This window comes from Helianthus annuus, chromosome 4 (assembly GCF_002127325.2).
Source record: "Helianthus annuus cultivar XRQ/B chromosome 4, HanXRQr2.0-SUNRISE, whole genome shotgun sequence".
Taxonomy (NCBI): domain Eukaryota; kingdom Viridiplantae; phylum Streptophyta; class Magnoliopsida; order Asterales; family Asteraceae; genus Helianthus; species Helianthus annuus.
This window is the reverse complement of record NC_035436.2, coordinates 9,014,920-9,031,194: the sequence shown is the minus strand read 5'-3', so window position 1 is coordinate 9,031,194 and position 16,275 is coordinate 9,014,920. Positions and strand designations below refer to the sequence as shown.

The following is a 16,275-nucleotide window of genomic DNA, read 5'->3' as shown; positions in this document are numbered from 1 at the left end:
TTCAAACAAGTAGTTGTTTTTGACGGAAACAGGAATGGATCCTTTTCGGTGGCAGACGTCCGAATGCAGATCGCAGAAGCAACAAAAATGGAAGATGCAAGAGAATGGAGTCATTGGAACAATTGGGTTCTGTCAAAAGTAAACTTGTTTTGTTGGAAAGCTGATCTTAATAAAATTCCAACAAAACGAGCGTTGGTGAGACGCGGTGTCACAATGCACGATCTATCTTGTAACAGATGCGGCATAGTGGAGGAAGACGCAGACCATGTCATTGCTCGATGCTTGTTTGCAAGGGCCATCTGGTGGCAAATTTGCAGGTGGTTAAAATTACCGTTCCCTGAAGATGGATTGTCAACTCAAGGTTTACTCAATATGGTGAAAGATGCAAAAGGATCGAAGGAATGGAAAAAGGCGATAGGGGTAGTAATCATGACGGCAATGTGGGAGATTTGGAAGTCGAGAAACGAAAAGGTCTTCAACGACAGAAGCATAGCAATCACAAGAACGGTGGAACAAGTAAAAGAGAACTCTTTCTTATGGATTAGGTGTAGATCAAAGTTTTATAATCTACAGTGGGATAGGTGGTGTGATTTTAATATCCGTGACATAATCATGTAATTGGGCTTCAGTTTCTTGCTGGCCTGTATCCTTTCTATAATTTTTATAGAAGTTTCGCCGTTCAAAAAAAAAAAAAAAGTTGTTTTTGACGGCACCGCTCTACAAAATCTACGGCCTAAAAGTTGTTCACGTGAAGTCAAGCCAACCAACTTTACACCGCCCAAGCCCCACTACCTCTTTTAAGGCCCAATCACTAACAGCTATTACACCGCCCCACTATAGTGAAGACCCAATCACAGTTTTTACACCGCCCCCATTTAATAATTCGGCCCAATAATCAAATTTTAACCGCCCAATAAAAAAATCCGCCCATTAAATTGTCTGTTCATTCTTGTCGGCCATTTTAGAAATTTGACCCAATAAATAATGTCATGTGTTAATGTGCCAAACAAAGGTTGCCGCCCAAATAATAAAAGTCCAAATTATGTGTTTTGATGTTTGACATGCTATTAAATAAATTCAAATATTGTCAGTTAGTGATGTTCAATGGTTCAATCAGAATTAATGTACACTAAAGTTGGTCATTTGTTAAATAAAAAAAATTCATGTGTTTTGACTGAATGAATAGTGCGGCCAAATCAAAGTGTATTGATTTGTTTTTGTTGTGGTCAAATGAAAGATTATAGATGTTGCCGCCCATTTAATTGTTTGGGCCAATCATAGTAGTCGCCGTCCACTAGCAATTTAATATCAAAGTTGCTGTCCCATTAATAGAGGATCAATCACCGACCCAATATCAATACTTGAAATTTGTTGTCAGTTAGTGGTTTTTTAACTAATAGTGGAACTTGACCCAATCACATTGACCCAATCAAAGTGTTTCACTCACTTAGATTTTTTGTTGTAAACGGCCCATGTGAACGATATATTTGGCCCAATTTCAAAGCTTATTAGTCCAAAAGAGGGGGCTAGTTCATTTGAATTTTGTCAAAGACATTTGGATTTAAATTCAACTTGCACAGTTTGATCACTCAAAGGTTCAGCTCGTACAGATTAAAATTTGTTCCAGGTCGTGTGATTTTGCTGGGTCATAGCTTTTTCGCACGGTTTGAAAATTTTAAATTCCAGTTTGCATCAAGTTCAGCTCGCACGGTGTGTCAATCTTCAGTTCGCACAGTCTGTCAACCTTCAGTCCGCACAAAAATATTCACCAGTTCGAGTATTTTGTCTCGGTTGTTTGATAGTGTTTGAACTGATAAGTGTTTGTTTGTTTGTTTTGTGTGATTCAGGTAATTGAAGAGCATCATGGCTGAGGAATTCTACAACACGTTTTTCAACGCGTTCACGTCCGAATCGACCGAGATTGCAAATGTTACCCCGAAAACCATTACGAAAGCCATCAACGAGAATATCAAGCATGATAACTTCTATGGAACGCATTCAAAGCCACCAACTCTTGATAGCATTGAAGACTATATCTGGTGGAAATAACGTTTCATCAATTGGGCAAAAGTGTATGCTCATGAAAGTTGGTTCTGTCTGGAGTTTGGATACGAAAGGCCAAAGAATGACAAAAACGAAGAACTACCATTCAAGAATTTTACAAAAGATGACAAAGCAGAATTTGCTGCCGAACAAAGAATGATTGCATTAATCCAGTCAGCAATCAGAAATGATATATTCGCATTGCTCACTCATGATGGATCGTCAAAGTCGGTTTGGGAAGCTTTACGAGTTAAAGCTGAGGGGGGAAAACAGATTCGGAAAAATAAAATTGCTTTACTAAAAAAGGAATTTGATCTGTTCATAAAAGGAGAGACAGTGAGACAAATGATCGAGAGATTCTGTCACCTCAAAATCGACCTTGAACGTTTTAAAATTGACAAAACAAGAGAGGAACTTATTGATAAAGTCATTGAAGCGTTACAACGAGCAGATCAGTGGCAAACGTTTGTTTTTATCTTAAAAAAATGATGTTTCATATGATGAAATTTCTCTTGATTCTTTGTTTGAAAAGATTGAAAGTCATGATCTGGAATTACAAAAGGAGAGCAAGATGACTGGTTCTTCACATCAACAGAATGTGGGCTTGTATTACAAAGGCAGTGTACCTTCTGATAAAGGCGTTGGTTCACCAAAAACAGCATTTAGTTGTGAAAAGATGAAAGAACCGCCAATAACATCAACAAGTCATCATTCTGGATATCATTCATCTTCAAAGACAAATTCTGAGGAAACGGAAGAAATTTTGTGCAACATTGCTCTTAAACTGAAGAATTCTCCAGCAATGAGCATCAATGCAGCGAAGGAGCAATGAGTTTTCTCGCATCTGTCCTGGAGTCATATGAAGGTCTTGTAGCTGGCAAAATTGGAAACTCTGAGTTGACCAAAGAAGACTACGACCAGATTGATCCGGAAGAGATGGAACTCATTGACATCCGCTGGTGTTTAGCTAGTTGTATTCGTCGCGCTCAGAGGTATATGGAGATTACCGGTAAACAATCGCTTGGAGGTGCGTCAACAAAGCTTGGATTCGACAAATCCAAAGTGACCTGCTTTAGATGCAAGCAAAAAGGTCATTTCAAAAGAGAATGCAGAAACTCTGAAGTTGCTGAAGGAAATGAACGTCCTTTCAACGATGACTATTATCGAAAGGCGATTTACCATAGAAGCAGAGAAGAGCCAAAGTTGATTGAAGATAAATCGAAAACAAATTCAAGAGCTTGTCCTGTGATTTACGAGGATGAAGGCTATGATTGGTCTCAAATTTGTCCAGAAGAAGATCGTTTGGAGAATGTTCGTAAAACAGCTCATGGGAGAGCTATGACAGAACCAAGAAAGTTTGTGTACGTTGCTGAGATTAAAGATGAAAACAAACAAAAAGACACTGCTGAAATCCATGAAGAAAAAATCGAGATTAAAGAGAGAACTCGAGAAGAGATCTTAAGTGAGAAAACTTACAGAGAAAGAAATGTTGTTTACAACAGAATGGATGAGATGCAGGAAGAGTATGAAAATGCTATTAGCAGTCGAAGATGGGATAAGAAAAGAGAATGTTACTACAACAGAGAAGGAAAACCGGTGTTCCAAAGAAAGACATAATTTTTGATGATGTTCTTCTTGCTGTCCCGTTGAGAGCCGAATACTACAGAAGGGTGATGAAAGATGATGCATATGTAAAACAATATGAAAAAGATATCAGATATGCTATGCTGTCATGTCTAAGAAAAAGGGATGAAGAGAGAATGAAGAAGAGTGTTGAAGAGATGGTGAACAATCTGAAGAAGGTTGCTGAAGAGGTTGAAATAGAAGCTGTGAAAGCTGAAGTTGTGAAAGAAGCTGTTACTGAAGAACAACAAATTAAAGAAGAAGTGAAGACAGAAAAAAAGAATGAGAATGAGAATGAGAAAGATAGTGATGATGGTGATGAAGTTAGTACTGAAGTGGAGCAAGATGATGATGAGATGAAGCAGACAGAAGCTGCTGAAAACATCGAAGTGCCAATCACTGAGGTACATTCTGATTCTGAAGACTTAAAACCATTTGAACAGTGCAAGAAATGCATGGAACCGTGCAGAGCTTGTACTGAAAAAGATGAGCAATTCAGAACAAAAGAACTTGAATTCACAAAAATCGAAAACATTTTCAAAGAAAAATGCAAAGAGATGTTAGAAAAAGAAAAGGTTTTTAACGAAAATGATGAAAAACTTTCAGAAAAATGTTTAAAGTTAGAAAAAGAAAATGAAGTTTTGAAAGAAGCTGTTTTGAAAATGAAAAATGAATGCGAAAGAAAAGAGATTGCTTGTCAAGAAATGAAAAAGGAATATAACTCAATGAAGTTATCATATCATGTTACGAAAGAGTCATATAATAAAGTAAAAGATGAAATGAAATATGCACAATCTAGAATGAATTATCTTTCTGAAACAACCAAAGAGCTTAAACGAATGTATGCTATAAAACAAGATGTTGTTAATTCATATATCGAAGATGTTGCTAAGCTAAAGCGACAGATTGCTGATTTAGAACAGGATAACAACAAGTTAAAAAGTTACCACGTGTCGTCATATGTGCTTGAACGAATTTTTCATATAAAACCGGGAGATGGTGAGTCTGAGCAGAACAAGAAAGGCATTGGCTCAGAGTTTCATCAAGTTCCACTGTGACAACTCGTATTTCGAACCCGTCCTTGTAATAAATGTAACGTATGTGAACATGTGAACTTTGATGTATTGAATGTTATTATGTATGTGTGTACGTTGTGTGCAATGTGTATTATGTGTATGTATGCAAACAAACCCAAAACATGTGTATTATGTGTATGTATGCAAACAAACCCGAACCGCACAACACTACACACACTCGATCGCACAAGGGCATTTGGGCCGTATTTCTTGTAACCGGAACCGAATGGGCAGCCAAGTTGGGTTCGGCCCATCATGTTGCTCGATTAGCATTAGGTTATTGTGACCACCTCACATTGGTTACCAAAGCACAACACACACAAACCCTAGCACTTCTCTCTCGAAGCCGGCGACCCTCCCCATCTCGGGAAGCTCTCTTTGATTTCGTTCCTTCTCAAACGGTTAGTATATGTTTACCAATTTCATGCTTGGTGATGTTGATGATATAATCGGTTAGTTTATATTGGATGATGTTGTGATTGTTTTGATTGTATATGTTGACACTAGGGTTCCATGCTAGCAATGTTTATTGATCATATTATATATTCGGATTTGAACTAAGTGATATGTGATGGTGTTTTATAAATCAGAGTGCATGATTTAGAATCGGATGCTTGTTAATCAGCGGTGATATGTTGTGAACCCGACCGAACTATATGTGTTGGCAAGTTATTGTTAATCATGATTTAGGGTTGCATGTTAGTCCTTGATTTAGTTAATTAGATGATCCGGCCGAGTGATTGATGATTGTTCTTGGTAATCATAGTAGTATGAATATGCATGATTGATGAATTGAAAGCTGTTTGATCCGATTTGTGAAACTGCCAAAGTTGTTAACTGATTTTACGGAATTGATTAAGCTGCAAATAAGGAAATCAGGAAAAGTTGTTACAAATCGCTAGTCTCGACACGGTTGCGAGCCGAGAACTCCCTGTCTCGACTCGAGACCGCACATTCCCGGCACAAACCGCACAAGCCGAGACCATGGTTGCGGGTCCTATTGCGACTCGAGACCGTGTAGTCTCGACCGGACCATGACAACTCGAGACCAGCCCAATTGCGACTCCAGAACACCTCTGTTGCGACTCGAAACCTCCTTCGTTGCGACTCGAGATCCCAACACCAATATGACTTGAGACCGACAATACTTGTTATTGGACCTGCACTGTTATAAGTCCAACTGTTTGGGTCGGATGGTTTATTGGGCTGGGTTGTCTGTTCGCACAACACGAATCGGACCGCACAAGATTAGCCGGATCGCACATGTCACTTAAATGTTTCTAATTGGGCTGAACAGACTAATGGACTGTTTTTGTTATTGGGCCGGATACAAGGCCGATCGCACAACCCATTGGGGACCGCACAAGTCGTGCGGATCGCACAATAGGTTGGGCCGCTATTTGTTGGGCTTTATCTTTGGACTGTACAAATTAGACGTGATGGGTACTTGAATGCTACTGTCAATATGATAACATGAATTATGTGTCTGCCATGATCTATACGTGCTCGTAACGTGTTTACTCGTGTGAAACCTATGTGCATTAGTTGAGCCAAAGCCTGACTTGTGTGGTAACCCTGTTAGGACGAGGTTGACCACCCTTAGTTCAAGCACCTTTTTGTGTATCTACCGAGCAAACCAAGGTGAGTTCACACAGCCAAGGCATGGGATTCCCGGGTTGGAATTGGGTTGGAATGTTTGATATGGAATGATTACTCGTACTTACGCAATCACTAGACTATAGACCATCGTCCTCAGGATAGTCAGGACACTTACGTAAAACCTACGTAAATTAGTATCTACCATTGTCTCCCGGGTCGGGAGGACACTTACGTAAATCCTACGTAACCTAATACCCACTACTGTCTTCCGGGTCGGAAGGACACTTACGTAAATCCTACGTGACCTTGTACGTATTCCTGTTCTCGGATTAAGAAGAACACATGGTTGCAAATAGTCTAGTAAGTACCATAATGGGAAGCCCCCATTATTAAGGATAAATGTGAGAATCCCTCACCAGTAGTATATTACTTGTATGGGAAGCCCCCACTAGATGAACATACGCATTATTAATACGAACTTACTTTCTGTGAACTCGCTCAACTAGTTGTTGATTATTTTCTGCATGCCTTGCAGGACCTTAGGTACTTATGTTGTTTGCACAAGGAGGAGCTGGTCGTTGTGGGCAAATGGATCGTGAATGCTATTTGAACACTTATGATATTTCATACATTAACACTTATGTTTGGGTTTTACTTTAATGCTTCCGCTACACTTAATTATGTTGGTTTGATAAACACCTTTCGTATTGATGGATATTTATTACTATTTATTACATGTTCAATATGATTGGTGGCTTGATCCTGGTCAGTCACGCTCCCAAGCGGTGGTACTCCGCGGGTGGGTTTTGGGGGTGTGACAGATTGGTATCAGAGCCATTGGTTATAGAGAACTTGGTTTTAATATGGGAAAACGTTTTTATTAAAACCAGACTATAACCAGAACAGTGCTCTCAACGATCCACAACGACGCTTCGCTCCACGTGCAAGACTCGACATCCTAGGTAATAAGGTTTATGTTTATTGCCTGTATGCTAGAACTATGTAGAACTTTGCTCGTATTGCTCTTAGATACACATGACACTATAGCATGAGAATCCATACGTGCTTACTCTTTTCTGTCATCGCCCTACTCGCGAACCATTCTTACTTATGCTACTTTTGCAATGAAGATCATGTCTGGACGAATTAACATGACTCAAGCCCAGCTAGAGGCTCTCGTTCAAGCTCAAGTTGCTGCGGCACTTGCAGCTGCTCAAGCAGGTAGTATACCCTGCAGTATAGACACACACTAGGATCTTTAGATCCTACATTAACTCTCGTATTTAACTTCGCCCTATTCATACACAATAGGTCAACCCGCGCAGCAGCCTGTCTGCACTTTCAAGAACTTCATGGACTGTCGTCCAAGCTCATTCAGTGGCACCGAGGGGGCAGTGGGACTCCTCCATTGGTTTGAGAAACTAGAGTCGGTGTTTGAATTGTGCGAATGCCCTGAGGCTCGCAGGGTCAAGTATGCCACTGGTACCTTGGAAGGAATCGCGCTAACCTGGTGGAACGCGCAGGTACAGATTCTTGGGTTGGCAGCTGCTAACGCCACACCCTGGAACGATTTTAAGGAACTTATCAAAAGGGAATATTGCACGCGTGATGATATTCACAAGTTGGAAGACGAGCTGTATCATTTGAAAATGGTTGGGTCAGAGATTGAAGCGTATACTAAACGGTCGAATGAACTGGCCGTGCTGTGCCCAACTATGGTGGACCCTCCAGTGAAGCGCATTGAGATGTATCTCAAGGGGTTGGCACCAGAAATCCAGAACCACGTGACATCGGCTAATCTTGACAACATCCAGGCTATTCAACGCCTCGCTCATCGCATCACCGACCAGGCAGTGGATCAAAATAGGCTGCCTAAACGTGTCAACGCTACTGCTACCGTCACTATTTCAGCTACTCCTGCTACTCCTAGTGACAGCAAAAGAAAGTGGGATGGGGATTCTAGTAAAGGTTCAGCATCCGTTCAGTCTCAAGCTCAGCAACAGAAGACTGACCACTACCAGAGTCCTAGTCAGCAATCCTCTAGTGGTCATAGACAGAGAAGATATCAGGGTTTTCACCCCAAGTGTCACAACTGCAACAGACACCATAGCGGCCAGTGCAACAAGGGTCGTTGCCAAAGGTGTCTCAAGATGGGGCACGATGCCAAAGACTGTAGGAGCCCACGGCCTGCAAATCAAAACTAGCAACCTCAACTACCAGCTCCGCAAAACCAGAACCAGCAACAGCAGCCACAGCGTGGAAACCGGGGATGTTTCCAGTGTGGGGCTGAAGGTCACTTCAAGCGTGATTGCCCACAATTGAACCAGAATCAGAACCGCAACAACAATCAGGGCAACGGGAATAACAACAACAGAGGAAACAACAACAATGGCAACGAGGCTCGTGGTCGTATGTTCGTGCTGGGTCAGGGCGACGCAAGGAACGATCCCAATGTCGTCATGGGTAAGTTTCTCCTCGACAATATTTATGTTACTGTTTTTTTTTTTATTCGGGTGCGGATACAAGTTATATGTCTGTGAAAATGAGTCAACTGCTAAAACGTGCACCAACACTTTTACCCACCAAACACGTAGTAGAGTTAGCTAACGGTAAAAGTCTAGAAGCCACGCACGTAGTTCAGGGTTGTAAACTCATCCTAGCTGGTCAAGCTTTCTCTATCGATCTCATTCCCATAGTTTTGGGTAGCTTCGACGTTGTGATTGGGATGGATTGGTTATCCCAACACCAGGCAGAAATCTTATGCAGTGAGAAGAAGATTCGCATTCCTCGTTCTGGTCAAGAACCTCTCGAAGTACAAGGTGACAAGAGTGGTGCAGTGGTTGGCATCATCTCTTTCTTGAAGGCTCAGAAATGCTTACGAAAGGGTCACACAGCCATTTTGGCTCTTGTTTCGGATGCATCGACGAAAGAAAAGAGACTGGAGGATATACCGGTTGTACGTGACTTTCCTCAGGTATTTCCTGAAGACTTACCTGGATTACCACCTCATCGTCAGGTCGAATTTCAGATCGAGCTCGCTCCAGGAGCAGCACCCATAGCTCGCGCACCATATCGTTTAGCTCCATCGGAATTGGAAGAGCTGTCAAAACAGCTGCAAGAGCTCTTGGAAAAGGGCTTTATACGTCCAAGCTCTTCGCCTTGGGGAGCTCCAGTACTTTTCGTGAGAAAGAAAGACGGTACGTTCAGAATGTGCATCGACTACCGTGAACTCAACAAGGTGACGGTGAAGAACCGTTATCCTCTTCCGCGCATCGACGACTTATTCGACCAGTTGCAAGGGTCGAGTTACTATTCCAAGATAGATTTGAGGTCGGGGTACCATCAGCTGAGAGTCCGGGATGAGGACGTCTCCAAGACAGCCTTCAGAACTCGTTACGGTCACTACGAGTTTCTCGTCATGCCATTTGGATTAACGAACGCGCCTGCTGTATTTATGGACCTTATGAACAGGGTGTGCAAACCCTATCTTGACAAGTTCGTCATAGTATTCATCGACGACATTCTGATTTACTGCAAGAGTCAGGAGGAACACGAGCAGCACCTCCGCCTTATTTTGGAACTCCTTCGAAAGGAGAAGCTGTACGCCAAGCTTTCTAAATGTGACTTCTGGCTTCGTGAAGTCCACTTCTTAGGCCATGTGGTAAACAGGAATGGGATCCATGTCGATCCATCCAAGGTAGATTCGATCAGGAACTGGCCAGCACGCGTACACCGACAGAAATACGCCAATTCTTGGGTTTGGCAGGTTATTATCGGCGGTTAATCAAAGACTTTTCAAAGATCGCTCAACCGCTCACATTACTGACGCAGAAGGCTATCGTCTATAGATGGGGTAATACGCAGGAAACCGCTTTTCAGTATCTAAAGGATAGGCTTTGCAGCGCACCTATTCTCTCATTGCCAGAGGGCACGGATGACTTTGTAGTATATTGTGACGCATCAATACAGGGCCTGGGTTGCGTATTGATGCAGCGGGATAAAGTTATTGCCTACGCCTCTTGTCAACTAAAGGTTCATGAACGGAACTACACGACGCACGATTTGGAGCTGGGAGCTGTTGTTTTCGCACTTAAGATATGGCGACACTACCTGTACGGTACCAAGTGCACGATTTACACCGATCACAGGAGTCTTGAGCATATCTTTAAGCAGAAGGAATTGAATATGCGTCAACGACGATGGGTCGAACTGCTTAACGATTACGAATGCGCTATCAAGTACCATCCAAGCAAAGCCAATGTTGTGGCTGACGCCCTTAGTCGAAAGGACACCTTACCGAAGCGCGTGCGAGCGCTACAGCTTACCATTCAGTCTAATCTTCCTGCTCAGATACGGAGTGCTCAGATAGAAGCACTGAAACCCGAAAACATCAAGGCTGAAGCCTTACGCGGCTCACGACAACGGTTAGAACAGAAGGAAGACGTCGCCTACTATGTAATGGGGCGTATTTGGGTCCCACTCTATGGCAGTTTACGAGAGCTTGTGATGGATGAAGCACACAAGTCTCGCTATTCGGTACATCCAGGGTCGGATAAAATGTACCACGATATCAAAACAACATACTGGTGGCCAAGTATGAAAGCTCTTATCGCGACCTATGTCGGCAAGTGCTTGACCTGTGCGAGGGTCAAGGTTGAATATCAGAAACCAGCTGGCCTACTTCAGCAGCCTAAGATACCTCAATGGAAATGGGAAGAAATTTCCATGGATTTCGTTACAGGCCTACCTAGATCTCAGCGTGGGAACGATACGATATGGGTGATCGGGGATCGACTCACCAAGTCTGCACACTTCCTGGCTATAAAGGAAACGGATAAGTTCTCCACTCTCGCAGACATCTATCTTAAAGAAGTTGTTTCAAGGCACGGGGTGCCCACCTCTATCATTTCGGATCGGGATGCACGATTCACGTCAGAGCTATGGCAGGCGATGCACAAAGTGTTTGGCTCCCGTTTAGACATGAGCACAGCTTATCACCCTCAGACGGATGGGCAGTCTAAGCGAACGATTCAAACTCTTGAAGACATGCTTCGGGCATGCGTCATTGATTTCGGCAAGGGCTGGGAAAAACACCTCCCTTTGGTGGAGTTCTCATACAATAATAGTTATCACACCAGCATACAAGCCGCTCCATTCGAGGCATTGTACGGGCGTAAATGCCGGTCACCTCTCTGTTGGGCAGAGGTGGGAGATAGTCAGATTACGGGTCCAGAGATTGTAGTGGACGCCACGGAAAAGATCGCGCAGATAAGACAACGCATGGCGACAGCACGTGACCGTCAGAAAGCCTATGCGAATAAGCGTAGGAAGCCATTGGAATTTCAGGACGGGGACCGGGTATTACTGAAAGTCTCACCCTGGAAGGGTGTGGTTCGTTTTGGCAAACGGGGCAAACTAAATCCGCGATATGTCGGACCATTCGAGATCATAGAAAGAATAGGCAAGGTAGCCTATAGACTGAACCTACCAGCTGAACTCGGGGCAGTTCATAATGTCTTTCACGTGTCGAATCTGAATAAGTGCCTATCAGATGAGACCCTTATCATTCCTTTCAAAGAACTCACCATCGACGAGCGGTTGCAGTTCGTCGAGGAGCCAGTAGAAATCACGGACCGGGATGTGAAGGTCCTCAAACATAAGATAATCCCTCTTGTTCGAGTTCGTTGGAACTCCCGACGTGGCCCAGAGTACACCTGGGAACGCGAAGACCAGATGACAGAAAAGTACCCCCAATTATTCGGAACCAATGCAACCACTACTGAGGCTGAAGCTACTACTGCGGAATTTCGGGACGAAATTCCAGATCAACGGGGAGAGGATGTGACACCCAAGGAAAACCAGTGAACAATATAACTTACCTAGCTTCCTTAGTGAGTGCGTACCAAATTTCGGGACGAAATTTCTTTTTAGTTGGGGATAATGTGACAACTCGTATTTCGAACCCGTCCTTGTAATAAATGTAACGTATGTGAACATGTGAACTTTGATGTATTGAATGTTATTATTTATGTGTGTACGTTGTGTGCAATGTGTATTATGTGTATGTGTGCAAACAAACCCGAAACATGTGTATTATGTGTATGTATGCAAACAAACCCGAACCGCACAACACTACACACACTCGATCGCACAAGGCCATTTGGGCCGTATTTCTTGTAACCGGAACCGAATGGGCAGCCAAGTTGGGTTCGGCCCATCATGTTGCTCGATTAGCATTAGGTTATTGTGACCACCTCACATTGGTTACCAAAGCACAACACACACAAACCCTAGCACTTCTCTCTCGAAGCCGGCGACCCTCCCCATCTCTTGAAGCTCTCTTTGATTTCGTTCCTTCTCAAACGGTTAGTATATGTTTACCAATTTCATGCTTGGTGATGTTGATGATATAATCGGTTAGTTTATATTGGATGATGTTGTGATTGTTTTGATTATATATGTTGATACTAGGGTTCCATGCTAGCAATGTTTATTGATGATATTATATATTCGGATTTGAACTAAGTGATATGTGATGGTGTTTTATAAATCGGAGTGCATGATTTAGAATCGGATGCTTGTTAATCAGCGGTGATATGTTGTGAACCCGACCGAACTATATGTGTTGGCAAGTTATTGTTAATCATGATTTAGGGTTGCATGTTAGTCCTTGATTTAGTTAATTAGATGATCCGGCCGAGTGATTGATGATTGTTCTTGGTAATCATAGTAGTATGAATATGTATGATTGATGAATTGAATGCTGTTTGATCCGATTTGTGAAACTGCCAAAGTTGTTAACTGATTTTACGGAATTGATTAAGCTGCAAATAAGGAAATCAGGAAAAGTTGTTACAAATCGCTAGTCTCGACACGGTTGCGAGCCGAGAACTCCCTGTCTCGACTCGAGACCGCACATTCCCGGCACAAACCGCACAAGCCGAGACCATGGTTGCGAGTCCTATTGCGACTGGAGACCGTGTAGTCTCGACCGGACCATGATAACTCGAGACCAGCCCACTTGCGACTCGAGAACACCTCTGTTGCGACTCGAAACCTCCTTCGTTGCGACTTGAGATCCCAACACCAATATGACTTGAGACCGACAATACTTGTTATTGGACCTACACTGTTATAAGTCCAACTGTTTGGGCCGGATGGTTTATTGGGCTGGGTTGTCTGTTCGCACAACACGAATCGGACCGCACAAGATTAGCCGGATCGCACATGTCACTTAAATGTTTCTAATTGGGCTGAACAGACTAATGGACTGTTTTTGTTATTGGGCCAGATACAAGGCCGATCTCACAACCCATTGGGGACCGCACAAGTCGTGCGGATCGCACAATAGGTTGGGCCGCTATTTGTTGGGCTTTATCTTTGGACTGTACAAATTAGATGTGATGGGTACTTGAATGCTACTGTCAATATGATAACATGAATTATGTGTCTGCCATGATCTATACATGCTCGTAACGTGTTTACTCGTGTGAAACCTATGTGCATTAGTTGAGCCAAAGCCTGACTTGTGTGGTAACCCTGTTAGGACGAGGTTGACCACCCTTAGTTCAAGCACCTTTTTGTGTATCTGCCGAGCAAACCAAGGTGAGTTCACACAGCCAAGGCATGGGATTCCCGGGTTGGGAATTGGGTTGGAATGTTTGATATGGAATAATTACTCGTACTTACGCAATCACTAGACTATAGACCATCGTCCTTAGGATAGTCAGGACACTTACGTAAAACCTACGTAAATTAGTATCTACCATTGTCTCCCGGGTCGGGAGGACACTTACGTAAATCCTACGTAACCTAATACCCACTACTGTCTTCCGGGTCGGAAGGACACTTACGTAAATCCTACGTAAACCCCACGCGTACCACTGTTCTCGGGGAAGAGCACTCACGTAAATCCTACGTGACCTTGTACGTATTCCTGTTCTCGGATTAAGAAGAACACATGGTTGCAAATAGTCTAGTAAGTACCATAATGGGAAGCCCCCATTATTAAGGATAAATGTGAGAATCCCTCATCAGTAGTATATTACTTGTATGGGAAGCCCCCACTAGATGAACATACGCATTATTAATACGAACTTACTTTCTGTGAACTCGCTCAACTAGTTGTTGATTATTTGCTGCATGCCTTGCAGGACCTTAGGTAGTTATGGAGTTTGCACAAGGAGGAGCAGGTCGTTGTGGGCAAATGGATCGTGAATGCTATTTGAACACTTATGATATTTCATACATTAACACTTATGTTTGGGTTTTACTTTAATGCTTCCGCTACACTTAATTATGTTGGTTTGATAAACACCTTTCGTATTGATGGATATTTATTACTATTTATTACATGTTCAATATGATTGGTGGCTTGATCCTGGTCAGTCACGCTCCCAAGCGGTGGTACTCCGCGGGTAGGTTTTGGGGGTGTGACATCCACCACCGGAAAAGTTTGCATTTTATGATGACGAAAAGGTCGAAAAAGCTTTCAACATGGTAGACCAATTGCCCGACAACATTGACATAACCTATTCCAAATCTGATGATTTTCATGATTCAGCGGTGGTAGGTAAAGTCGTTGAAAGTGTGTTGAAAGAAGAGTCGGTTGATACAGGTAAATCTGAATCACAGGATGAAGATGAAGGAAATCTTCATGATGCATATCTGAAAAACACAAAATCCGAGAAAAATTTGAATGATGATTCAAAGGGATTGGTTTATACCATGATTGGATCGGACAAATTATTCTTAGACGTTGTATTCCCGATTCAGAATGTGATTTCAGAAAATATTGACAAAGTTTTCAAAATGGTTGAGATTGAGAAGTCTGAGATTTCAAAGTTTGTCGGTAAGAGTCATAAAGGTTCGTATAACAAACCTTCAAGAAGAAAAACATGAAGGCTGGGTTGGGTTATAAGAAGAAACAGAATCGAAACAAAAACGAAATGCCAAATTTTCAGGCAAAAATGAGTTTTGTTCAAGGAAACAGTTTGGATGAAGAAAAAGAACTCAAATTGAGACAGTCTAATGCTGAGTTTGAGGCTCAAAAGCAAAAGCAACAATCACAGGTCAAAGATGTGTCCATGAGAACATGTTTCAAATGTGATCAAAAAGGACATCTTGCACGCAAGTCTCCAAATCCAAAACCTGTGGATGTTGTTCAAAAGAACATTGATGCTGAGAAACAGAAATCTGAGATTATGAGACAAAGGTCAACAAAATTTGATTCGAAACAAACTTGGAGGTATAACACAAACAAGTTTGCTTCAAATCAAAATTTGAAATCAAACCAGAACAGGTTCGATTCAAGACAGACCTTGAATTCTCATACACCCAGATTCAGAACAACACAAAGTTGGAAAACTTCAGTTGATGATATGACAAAACCCAAAGAGGTTTGGAAACCAAAAGTTGTTGTTCAAAACCAAAGTGTTCAAAAAGATTCACATTTTTACAAACAGGGAACACCAAAAGGTCAAGCATGGAGTGTTAAGAAACATGTTGATTTGGTTAAAAATGAGAAACAAAAACAAATCTGGAAATCGAAAACAGAAATAGAAAGTTCAACTTATGAGGTGAAAAAGGCTGAGGATTCAATTTCGATTGACTATGATGCAAATTTTCCACCACTCAAGGCTGAAAACTTTAAGATTCAGGTTGCTAGAGTCAAGGTTACTGATGCGTGTGTAGTGTAATATATTTTTAGATGTTTATTTAAGCCCTTTTTACACTTTTAGCCAAGTTTTAAATTTATAAAACACGATATTCACTAACACTAAACACACATATGGGCAAGTGCACCCATCGTGGACGTAGTATAGTGTTGGTAAGATACCGAGGTCGTCCAAGGACACAAGAGCTTTTAATACCGGTTTATCCTCAACGTCTAATCAAATCAAAAAGTTAGAAAAATGTTTTAAACTAAGAAAAA

The 16,275-nt window shown here is 42.1% G+C and overlaps 1 protein-coding gene across 1 annotated transcript; it reads left to right on the top strand.

Moving 5' to 3' along the window:
* The first annotated feature begins 1,863 nt into the window (after positions 1–1,863).
* On the top strand, positions 1,864–2,532 carry LOC110932879. The gene is made up of 2 exons (XM_022176131.1): positions 1,864–2,039; positions 2,088–2,532. Exons 1-2 carry the CDS (start codon positions 1,864–1,866, stop codon positions 2,530–2,532), a joined length of 621 nt encoding a protein of 206 aa, XP_022031823.1.
* Positions 2,533–16,275: the final 13,743 nt, after the last annotated feature.